The sequence below is a fragment of the Clarias gariepinus genome, chromosome 5 (genome assembly GCF_024256425.1).
Source record: "Clarias gariepinus isolate MV-2021 ecotype Netherlands chromosome 5, CGAR_prim_01v2, whole genome shotgun sequence".
Lineage (NCBI taxonomy): Eukaryota > Metazoa > Chordata > Actinopteri > Siluriformes > Clariidae > Clarias > Clarias gariepinus.
The window spans coordinates 37,598,272-37,610,538 of NC_071104.1; the positions used below are offsets into that span (position 1 = coordinate 37,598,272).

Consider the following 12,267-nt stretch of genomic DNA (forward strand, 5'->3'; position numbering starts at 1 on the left):
TGTTTTTTAAATTTTTTATTGTATTCTTTACATTGTATATTTGTGTCAAAGGTGTTTAAGACTCACTTTGTCAGACTTATGAACGAATCTGACTTACGAACGTGCTCCCACAACGGAACTTGTTTGTAAGTTACAGTAAGTTAAGTTAAGCCTTTATTTGTCACATATACATTACAGCACAGTGAAATTCCTTCTTCGCATATCCCAGTGTAACTGGGGTCAGAGCGGAGGGTCAGCCATGATACAGCGCCCCTGGAGCAGTTAGGGCTAAGGGCCTTGCTCAAGGGCCCAACAGTGGCAACCTGGTGGAGCTGGGGATCGAACCGCTGATCTTCCGGTCGGTACCTCAGTGTCTTAGCCCTCTGAGCCACCACTGCCCCACAAAGTCAGGGTTGCGTTTGTAAGTCGTTCGTAAGCAAGATTCATTCATAAGTCTGACAAAGTGAATCTTAAGCACTTTTGACACCTTTGACATGGACATGGTCAAGGTCTTATACGGCGGCACGAGTGCTTAGTGTTTAGAACATACCTCCAGGGTTGGGGTTCGATTTCCGCCTCAGGTCTGTGTGATGGAGTTTGCATGTTCTCCCGGAGGTCCTACATGTTGACCGGAGGTCCTACCACGGTCATAAAAATGGGAATAAATGCAATGATCACCACTGCCCTCCAATAAATATAACAGAAGTTGCAGATGAAAAATACTAAATAAACCTTTCTGTTATGTAAAATGTTTAAAGGCCAAAGTATATTATCATCCAGGTGGATGATTGTCCTGGTACAATGATTGATCATGGTCATGGAAGAGGTGAGGGTTGTGTGTGAGGGGGTACATTGTGCAGGGAAGGAGTCAGGACTGCATTCAGGGAGTTTGCAGCTAAAAGTAAACTATTGTTTATGGTAGATTTGCCATCTAATAATCCCTCTTTCTCACAGATCAGCAAATATAACTGCTGTGCCAATATGGAGTGTGTGTGCTGTCACTCAGCTTTTCTTTAAAGTAAAAGCAAATGGATTTGAGCTCATATACTGGATACCCTCCTACACACTCTTAAGACTCCTATCCCTTCATCCAATTTTTTCATGGTCATGCCTGTTATGGATAATTATTCATCAGCAAGTTTTTTCTCGGCTCCCTGCTTAACTTTTTTTTTTTTTTTTCATTTTTTTCTTTTTTAAATCTCACATCTCCTAGGTAACACAGTGGAGGAAAAAAAACCCCAGAACTACATGACACAAAGCTTGGGGTTTGATGGATGGGAAGCGGATCTTGTGTTTTGTCTGACTGTGGCGGTAGGACTTGGCACAGGCTCTCGTATCATTCCTCATCCAGCATGCCAGGGTCACTAAGCCAACACTGCCAAACAGCTGATAGTGACTGGCACGTTAATGTGGAGGGTTTGAGAAGTGCTGCTCATGTACCAAATATGCAGTTATAAATGAGCATTCATTATTGGGTAGGACTGTAATTATTCAATTTAGAGCTTCAGTGTTTATAATTTATATCACTTTATATGCTGATAAGCTGAAGATAGAGTTTGTAGGATAAGATATGAAGGAATCAGGAATATTTCTGGGGTGTTTAATTTATTATGAGAGATGCAGACCTACTGTACCCGTTGAGGCTCTGGGATGCTGATCTGAGGGTCAAGAGTTCAAGCCCTGGTTAACCCAATGCCCATGTAGGTGTTGATAGTAGAAGTGAGATCCATATGTAAGGCATCATCTGATCCGAGAATGGTGTAGAGTGGACAGTGAAAGGTCAAACCGAGATCAGGATGCTTGGAAAGCTGACCAAGATTTCAGCAGTGCTACAAGCTACATTTAGAACTCATGTAACCATGCTTTCTTCTTATCCTGTCATATCCATCCGTCCATCTAGGAACCTCTGTAGTCCAACTAGGGACCGTGAAGGCTCGTTGTTATCATTGTATTTATTCCTAATTTACGACCATGGTGGAAGCTCTAGTCAACATTCACACACTCATTCTCACAATACGGGGAAGCAATTTGGGAATGCCAATTAGTCTAATCTAAATGTCTTTGGACTGTGGGAGGAAACCAGAGCACCTGGAGGAAACCCATCAACCCATGGAGGTGCTGCCATCCTGTCATATACAGTACTGTATATATACTTTTGTTACTCCTACTGTACATCACATTGAACCTTGTTCCCAATACGTTCTTTAAAAAGTAAGGATTTGTACCTTTCAGAAACGCAGTATTGTCTCCCTTGATGTGGAACCATCACACTTTTTTGAGTGGTATCCTGGTGAGGATGTGATCAAAGCAAGATGCAGGAACAACATGTCCAGTTCATTACCATACTACAAGCATGGAGCAGATGGGAAAAACTGGATTGCGTTTGGACCGAGTTGTCATTGTAGTGTCACTGTGTTGTCGCTACGTCAATGGAGTTCTCACAGCGCCCCCTTTATAGCGGCTTGTGCTATGACCATGCCACATTGTAGAAAACTGTAAAAGACATCAAGTTCATGTACCATGTTTCTCTGGTACTGACACACCGGACGCAATGGCGAGCGCTTGGTAAGAGCATGGTGTGATCCCAATCTTATTGTTCCTGGATCATGAGTGTGATAGGAAATTAGTGACAACAAGATAGATGGATTGAGAACCTGACAGGGACACAGCTCGGAAGTTCATAGTCTGAACTTAAGAAATATACATTTTTCCATTTTGACTTCGTTCCCGAAGCATTCTTCAGTAATTTTAGGTTGCAGTGAGAACCTCTTGGTCTTTGTCACAGTGTGACAGGGAGCTTAATTGTAAATAGAAGTAGCAGAAATAGTTCCGGTGCTGGTACGTTTCGCCAATGTGCTGATGAGTCTTGAATCTTGAAGCATGTTTGTTGTGTTCGCTGGTTAACGTTCGAGCCAATTCCATTCTCTCTACAACTAGACAATTTTTTTCATTAGAACCGGTCAGACCACGCCAATCATCACAATCAACAACTGCAGCGGTCGCTACACACCCGCAAGACGTAAACTAGGATCGAATTGTCACTTTTAAATGTAAAAATGGATGAGCATACTGGTTTATTATTCTAAAGTGCTATGGAACCTACAGTACTGCAGTGGTAGGGAGTGTGAGTTAGTGCAGTCAATACCGTATCATCACCCACAACAGTGAATACGCACATGGCTACCCCACATATCGACAGTACTCACACACTACGTGATATGTTCTAATGATAAAAACACTCTACTGCACATGAGCTGGAATATTACTGGATATTGGTAATGGAGGCTGACAAAAAAAAAAAGGAAAGGAACGGAGCTTTTGGAATGTGTGTGTGTATGTGTGAGTATGTGTGTGTGTGTGTGTGCACTGTTGTCAGCTAATCATTAGGCAGTCAGAGTGCATAGCAGGGAGTTATGGGTAATTTATGCTCCTCTAGTGAATAGGTCTTACTTACTGGCTGTGTAATGTGGTGTGTGCAGTAGATTTTAGTATCAGTGTTATATTAGTGTTGGTGATCGCTCCCTCAGGGCAGGACACAATCCACCTGTTTTCTTTTACTTTACATATCTCTTTTATTTAAATACCTCCTATTAAAGAAAAACTCTACTTCTCACCCTGCTGGTTAGATGCCTTAATATTAAATGCTGTACATTTAGACATTACCTTTAAACCTAGACGTTTGTTTTCGGGAAGTGAAAGGAAAGCTAAGAACCTAGATGAAAATGGATATAATAATAATAATAATAATATGAATAATAATAATGCGTTCAAGTCAAACTGGAACATCATGAAATGTCTGGGGAATGAAGGCTTTAAAGCGATTGACGTTTCCAAAAGACTTCGAGCATATTACGATGATTTGAATCAGAACATTTGAACTGTGCAAACGTTTTTTTAAAGAAAGCCGTACTGTATGTCTGTGAATGACGATCCCAGTCGAGGTGGCTCAAAGCTCACTGCAGTTCGCATGAACGTTCAGCGAGTAGGACGCCTGATCCTGGTCGCTAGTTGTGGAAGAGAGCCATCACTCGGTGAATGAGCGTGTACAGTACAGTTCCCACAAACACCACTTGCACATTACAGGAACTCGGCTGGGAGTTATTGCCACATCCCCGTACTGAGAAAACCTTCTACTGTACCTTGATGGTGTCCATCACTAGTGGGATAAGTGCATTAGTGTAGCAGGGAATTATATAGAGAAATGAAGGGAGTTTTTAACTCTCAAAATTGTGTTCTGTTATTCTGCAAAAAAAGTCAAAAGTCCTGGTCTGACTTGATTTGTCCTCATAGTACATACAGCACTGGACATTATCCATCAGTGGTTTTGGCAGAGTTCTGCACTCTGAGATTGGACATTTTCATAGACTTAGTGTTGCCTTTAAACGTTGCCTGCCATGTCTCTCCCGTTGCTATGCCTCTGGGCTTAAAAATACCCAGCACCCAAACCAGAGCTTGTATAACAATGTATAATGAAAAGGAACCATTAGTGGCAGTAACAGTGTGAGCAATTTAAAGCATTACGAAAATTATGAGAAGAGGACTAAACTTAATGGACCATGCGTATATTCTCAGCATGTACTGTATACTGTACACCAATCAGATCATTCTCAATAAAGTCTATCTATCTATCTATCTATCTATCTATCTATCTATCTATCTATCTATCTATCTATCTAATATTAAAATCCTTGACAGGTAACGTAAATAACATTGATTGATTATCTCCTTAGAACGGCACCTGTGAAGGGAAGAGATGCATTAGGCAGGAAGTAGAACAGTCTGTTCCTTAAATCTGATGAGTTGGGAGCAGAAAAAAATGGCCAAGCATAAGGATCTGAGCTATGTGAGGGTCTTCAAAACAGCAGGTCTTATGGGTTGTTCCCAGTATGCAGTGGGTGAGTACCTGCCAAAAAGTGGTCCGATGGAAAGACAATCAATGAACCGGTAACAAGGTCATGGCCACCCAAGGCTCACTGATGTGCGTGGGGAAAGAAGGTCCATCTGGTCGGGTCCCACAAAGAAGCTTCTAAAAAAAGTGAATGCTGCCTCTGATGAAAAGGTGTCAGGACACATAGTGCCCATGTTGGCCTCTGTCCGACACTGAAAGCCCCTACAATGGGCATGTGATTATCAGAGCTGGACCATGGAGCAATGGGAGAACGTGTCCTGGTCTGATGAATCATGTTCCTTAATGTCATGTGAACGGCTATGAGTGACACAAGGATGCACTATGGGAAGAATGTGAGCCAGCAGAGGTGGTTGCAGAGGTGGCCTGGGCAATGTTGTGCTGGGAAACCTTGGAGGCTTTCCCAGGAGACTTAGGGAACGAGGTGTGGTACACCCAGGATGGGGTACCAATCCATCATGGGACCCACACATACAAATACTTACACACACTACAGGCAATTTAGAAACGTTAATTAGCCTAATCTGCAGGGGGAGGAAACCAGAGTACCTGGAGGAAACCCACCAAGCATGGGCAAAACATGCAAACTCCATGCACGCAGACTCCGTGGTGGGAATCGAACCCGGACCCTGGAAGTGCAAAGCGACAGTGCTAACTGCTAACCTACAGTGCCCCCACAGTCGAGTCTGTCGTGTTTATATTATCATACTGAAATGAAAAGAACATAATAGTCTATAATCTAATCTAATTAACTGACAAGAACTGCTCATCTTTCATTATGTTATCCATCAGTAAAATTGTTGACCGAATACTCGGGTTTTATCTCTACATAATGTGCTTTAATTTGCTCTGAACCTCATCGAGTTCTCACCCTTTCAGCCGAACAAAAGGCGCACTTGACCTCACTGTGATCTTCAGTAATGATCTGTTTGACCAGTATAGTCATTTGTGATCATTGTTCTTCCCTCCGATGTACAGAGCGCAGAGCTGGTCAGGTCTAATTGGAAGTGAGTGTGTGAGAAAGTGGTTGAGAGCCAAAGAGAGAGAAAAATGTCACCCAGGGGACCCGTGGTTGCTGCAGTTGTTGCTTATTGAATGCAGTAATTGAGAGTTTGCCTCCTTTATTCTCTAGAATATTTACATAAAAGAAAAAAAGAAACAACAGGCAGGAGGCCTTTTGACCTTTAACGCTGATTGCTAGGCATTAAAGCTTCACAGAAATGAGGTAGAATGTACAGTCAAGCTAATTTATCGGCAAAGTACGTTTCCTTGGCAGGGTGTCGAGGTATGGATGTGAAGATGAATATTCCTCAAGGTTTATCACTAAATGATGCAAAGTTTAAGATGAATAATTGGTGTGTGTAATGTCTTAAGGAAGTAGTGTTTATTTATTCTTTCATTCCCTCATCTTTAATAATAACTTTATCCTGGTTGGTGGAGCTGCAGTCTATACCAGTAAAACATCTTGGATGGGACACTATTGCCAACTAGGGACCATGAAGGCCAGTGGTGACTGTTGTATTTATTTGCATTTTTTTTTTATTTTTTTACAATTGTGGTAGGACCTCCGGTCAATATTCAGACACTACGGACAATTTGGGAATGCTAGTTTGCCTAATGTCTTTGGACTGTGGGTGGAAACCAGAGTTGTTGTTGTTTGCTGTTTGGCTGCTCCCATCATCTTGGCACAGGTCTTACGCTGGATGACATTCCTGACCCAACCCGCCCATTTTATCCGGGCTTGAGCCACCACTGAGCCACCAATGCACTGGGTAGAAACCAGAATACCTGGAGGAAACCCACCAAACTCGAGAAGAACAAGAAAACTGACCCAAGGCTGGAATCGAACCCAGAACCTGGAGGTGCAGGGTGACACTGCTAACCACTATTGCTATGATTTGTCTGTTGTAGGCCATTCAGTCCAATGTGGTATTAGCCAGTGTGCTGGGATGAAGCTGGAGGGCCCAGAAGAACAATGAGAGTTTTTAAGGTAGACAGAAAGCCAGACAGTAACAACAGAATTCAACTGGAGACCCTTTCGTCAAACAGGTTCAGAGATCGGTTGTTAGGTTCATGTATCAGAGTGTTCCTCCTATTAATGAAAAAAAAAAACGTTGTTTTGAAAGCTAAAAGACAGAAAATGGAAAAATCTGGGAACCTGAAAGAAAGACTGAACCTCATTGTGGTAGATTTCCATAATCTGAAAACAATCAGACCCAGGAAATGGACTTAATCCCAGCTCTTAATAGGTATATACCACTTGAACCTCTGTATACAGCCATTTATAGTTAGGTATATACAGTACACTACAGTTTCAGTGTTCAAAAGATGTTTGGAAAAAGGATAAAACAGCTGTCCAAACCAACCTGGCCCTTTACTCAAGCAGCTGTCTTATAAAAATGTCTTCACTTTCATAACTTTGTCGTCAGTTTTCGCATCTCAGGGACCGTGAACAATTTGAAGTACCCCTTCTCCTTAACGCATTTTCCCAATATGTGCATAACAGACCACTCAAAAGTGAGCCTGAATGAAGGGTCTGTTGTTGAGAAGAAAAAGAAGAAGAAAAGCTTCTCCCAGCATGCAGTGCGCTGTGTGTTTATACCTCGCTGGTGAATGTCAGCGAGTGTGTGCTGCAGTGTTGTTGAATGGCTTTGATCACCCACAGTGGAACATGTTCATAGATAACCTTCAGTGTCAAACTTTGTTACAATAAAATCACGAGCTATTGCGCTTCTCTCTCGGTTATTGTTAAGCCTCAGGGCTCTTAAAGTTCACAATAATGTTTTCTCTGAATGTGCGCTCATCAGACCAGCTGTTTCGTCAGCCAGACTCGATCGCTGTAGTCTTGAGCGTATTTAGAGCATCGATCTTTCGCTAAAGGTCCTTCTGCCGGGGGAATCTGCTTATGAGTGATTAACAAACTGTGCTGTGCTGTCATGTTTATACTGCTATGTAAATTTGCAGAAAATCTTAAAAAATATATAAAGAAATACTTATATATTTGCTGTCCTTAGAGTGTTTAAAATGTTTTAAAAGAGATAATGAAATAAATTTCAAGTAGAGAGGTGAGGATAAGAGTGGAGTGGGGAGGAAAGTTAAGGAAAGGAAAGGATGAACCTCGGGAAAGAGAAAAGGAATGGGAAAATAAAAAAGTAGGGAGATTTAAAAACAGACAGGATGAACATTGAGGAAGAGAAAATGAAGGGGAAAGGAAATAAATAGGAAGGGAAGAATTGGAGAAAAACAAGAGGAACTGAGAGAAGAGGAGAGGGAAAAAAACGAAAAGACAAAAGGATGGATATTTCAAAAGGAGAAAAGAGAGAACAGCAAGAGAAGGGAAGAAAAATGGATGGGAAGAAAAGGAAAGCAATGGATGGAAAAGCCTACTGAAAGAAAAAAAAGAAACGGAGGTGAAAGGGAGGATGAAACAGGGAAGGAAAGAAATAGAAAAAGGAAAGGGATAAAAAGGGTAATCGAACGAGTAAAAGAAGTGAAGAAAAAATAAATGAAAGGAATAAAACAAGGGGAAACAAAAAGAAAAGAAGGAAAGAGATGAACATAGAGGAAATGACAAGGGAATGAAAGTAATGTAATGAAATAAGTATATGGAAAAGGAAAAGAAAAAAAAGAAAAAGAAGCAAATGGAAGAGAAAGAAAAGAAAAAGAAAGCGATGAACATGAAGAGAGGAGAATGAAAGGGAATTGAATATCAGGAAACTGAAAGGAGAACCATGAAAGTAAGAGGGAAAGTAAGGAAAGGGTGAAATAATAGGATGAGACTGGAATGGAGTGATAAAGAGAAGTGTGCTTTAACGAGCTTGACCGTTCCCGCGTCACCCTGCGTCACCTTAGTGTGAATGTCAGCGGTCCTTCAGCAGCTCACCGAGTCTCATGGACTGAGACCTAAAATGTCTTTATCTGCTGAGTGACAGGATTCTGTCCATCCTCTGGAGATCAGGCAATGACACAGTAACCGCGCACAACTTAATCAAGCTTTTGTCTGAGTTTGATCGGCTTCTGATAGCCCGTGGTCAGGAACACGTTTCATCTGTTTTAGCGGCTAATCTCCTTCTGGAGCGAGAGAATCCCGACTCTGTAAATAATGTTAATCTGACATAAGCTCTACCCCTACTTTTCCTCCGCTGAAGTACGGCTTAGCCCCCCCCCCCCTCCATCCTCTCCAACAGTTTTTGTAGAAATGCTAAGATAATGATGTGCCACGCCGTGCGCTGGCTCAGACCCGAGATGTCTCATTGTTCTGGTGATTGGATGGTGAAAAACAAATTAATTTGCCTGCATACTCAGTGACCCATGTGACGCTGCATGGTGTATGGTGTGTACTAGGGACAGGGAAAGCCCAAGCCATCTCTCAGAAGATGAAATATTAAATTACAAACTTGTTAGCTGTGTTATCCTGGAACGGATTTGGCATTGACAGAGAAATTTAATTACGTCCATGCGCGCTCTTTGCTTCTCCCGTCCTAAAAAACAGAAAGATTTATGTTAGTTATAAAAAGCAATATCCGTGGGATTTGTCCAGTCTCTTGAATAAACACGATAGAGTCATAAAGATTGTGTGGGAAATATTCAAGGCTAATATTTAGACCGGGCTATGGCTTTCTCATTTTACACAACAACACTATTCCTAACATGCAGGGATAAAGCACACCAGGGTGTAGAGTTGGGTCGATGAGTCAGGAGGTGGAGTAACTGGTAATCATTTTCTAGTAACAGAAAGTTTCATTACATTTATATCTTAGCCTGCACATTTATTTGTAATTATTTAGTAATAACGACACATTAAATCCACGAGTTGAGTAGCGGTGAAGTGCTCGCCCCATCATCGAATCGTCGAATCCCGGCTGATGCTGTAGCCTCCCGCAGCTGGAGGTTTAGAGAGAAAGCCTACCTACTGTGACACCTTAGGATTGGAAACAAAAGTGAAAAAAGTTTGTTGCACCAGCAACCACCTCCAATCTGTGTGTGTGGGTACGCCGGTTTCCTCCCACAGTCCGAGAAACATGCAGATTAAGCTAATTGATGTTACCAAATTGCTCATAGTGTTTAAAGTGTTTAGTGTGTGTTCCCTGTGATGAATTGGCACCCTAGCCTTGTGCCTAAAGTTTCCTAAGATGGGCTCCAGGCTTTCTACGAGCCTGTATATAGGATAAGCAGTTTAGAAGATGAATGAATGAAAATATTATGTCTGTATGGTCGTATGGTTTTACTCCTGAATTATTCCAGCTTCCCTAGAATCTAAAAATCTGTTTGACTTTTTCTGCACAATCTCAATTGACCTTTGTTGCTCACATTAATCAAGATTTGTCTTTTGTCTCCTAGAAATCCTGCACGGAGGCGTGTACGTGGACCAGAACAAGTTGCTCTGCCATGCCGACACCATCCACTGGCAGGATATCGTGAAGAACGCCCGTCCTGATTACTTGGTGGTGCCATCCAACAGCAGCAACACTTGTGAGCACCTTGCAGAACTTTCATCTCAAAATTTGGATCCCAGCTTGATAAGATTCCCGCTTAAGAGTATAAATATTGCAAAGAACTAATTATCTTTCGTTTACAGCCCATAATGATGTAGAGGGGGATCGTGAAAAGCATTGTTTTGTCCAGCTCTTTGGTGTTGGGTTTAATGAGCAATAATAACTCGGTTCTTGCGTGATACCGCTGTAGTAAACATTTTAATGACTGAATAGAGGGAGATGATTTCTCAGAATCGTCTGGCGTTATTGTATTGGCCCGGTGTTATGTTTATACTTCAGAGTATCAGTCTGGGGTGTTTTCTGAACCTTCTGACAGTGTGTGCTCAATTCACCTTCTGCTTTTTCAATCGCTTTGATCTTCTTTTTCTCTAACGGCAAAAAGAGCGCGACTGTACAAGCACAGCGGAAGCATTATCTGTGTTGTTTTCTTTGGACTTTTAAAATATTGACGAGGAATAAGAGATGCTGTGTATTGAAGTCAAATAGACTGAGGTGTTAGTTTAAAACCACTTTTTGTTTTCTTTGGACCTTAAGTTACAAGTTGAAAGATAAATCCCAGGATTGATGGGGTGGGTCGGAGTGTTGGGGGTGGCGGCGATGGGTAAAATATCACTATAAATGTAATGTTTTTGTAATGTCTATGATCTCTATCCAGTGCAGTTGTAATGAACAGTTTGATTGCAGAATGAGATATCTCCAGTATGGCAGTTTTGAGAAAAATTAGGGTTTTGTGTTTGTTTGTTTTTTTCTAATGAAGCAAGAAGTATCAGCTGTTAGAAAATATGTTAAAAAGCACAAATGTTAAACTTTTATGTCAAACTTCTCTGTGAATTTAGTGTGAATTTTAAGTAATATATATTTTTTTTTTGCAAAACGCTATAACTCCACCTCGCAGTTTTGTCACAGTGAATAAAACATCCTGCACTTGTGTTTTGGACATGTAAATATGCAATTTAATATAAATAGTAGATAATAATAATAATAATAATAATAATAATAATAATAATAATAATAAATTTTTACAGCATTATCAGCTTCCTCCTCTACCAATTGGCAGAGATGTGCCGTATTAGGTCCGACTGAGCATCAGTCAGCTGCGTATACTGTACCCCTGTGGTCCCATAATGTTATAATAGAGTGATAGAAATTATAATTGAAAATCGGGACACAGCAGATATGACCAGTGTACCGAACACAACCGCTTTGATGTTTCCCTACAAGGAGTGTAACATAATCCACACTACCTGCAGCTTCATCTGTAGAGTGGAACCTCGGATTACGAGCATAATTCGTTCCAGAAGCTGGCTCGTATTCCAAAAACACTTGTAAACCAAATTTAATTTTCCCATAAAAAATAATGGAAACTCAAATTATTAATTCCACAGCCCAAAAATGAATACATTAAAATAATTAATACAAAATATAAAGTAAAAATAAAACAAATTAACCTGCACTTTACATAAAAAAAAAAGAAAAATCCCGACAGTGTTTCTGTTTGTGCACACAGTGTGTGAGTGTGGTGTGTAATGTGTGTGCGCACACACACATTAATGGAGAGACTGTTTTACTGTATCTAAAAAATTCGCAAGAAACATCGCTAGTCACACTTGCTTGGCGTCAAAACAAGAAGCGCACTTTTGATACATGATACTCGGTGCTCGTAAACCAAGACAATGCTAATTTTTCCAAGTAAAAAATTTATTAAAAATCTTTGCTCGTCTTGCGGAACACTCGTAAACTGCGTTACTCGTAATCCGAGGTTCCACTGTATTTGGATTTAACCCTGATGTGGCCTGAATAACGCTTCTGGAAACACACATGCTACATCATAGTGTTGTCACGGTTTTGTTTCGGTACTGGTACTTTCGTGAATTTTAATTCCAAGGC

At 41.0% G+C, this 12,267-nt stretch overlaps 1 protein-coding gene across 2 annotated transcripts in view; it reads left to right on the forward strand.

Annotated features, from left to right (window-relative positions):
- The window catches only part of LOC128523835 (receptor tyrosine-protein kinase erbB-4-like), a 390,263-nt gene that overhangs the window by 253,011 nt on the left and 124,985 nt on the right, over positions 1–12,267 (forward strand). For both annotated transcript variants that reach the window (XM_053495983.1, XM_053495984.1), the window contains exon 4: positions 10,226–10,357. In XM_053495983.1, the coding sequence (XP_053351958.1) occupies positions 10,226–10,357 (132 nt within the window). The remainder of the gene's footprint in view (positions 1–10,225; positions 10,358–12,267) is intronic.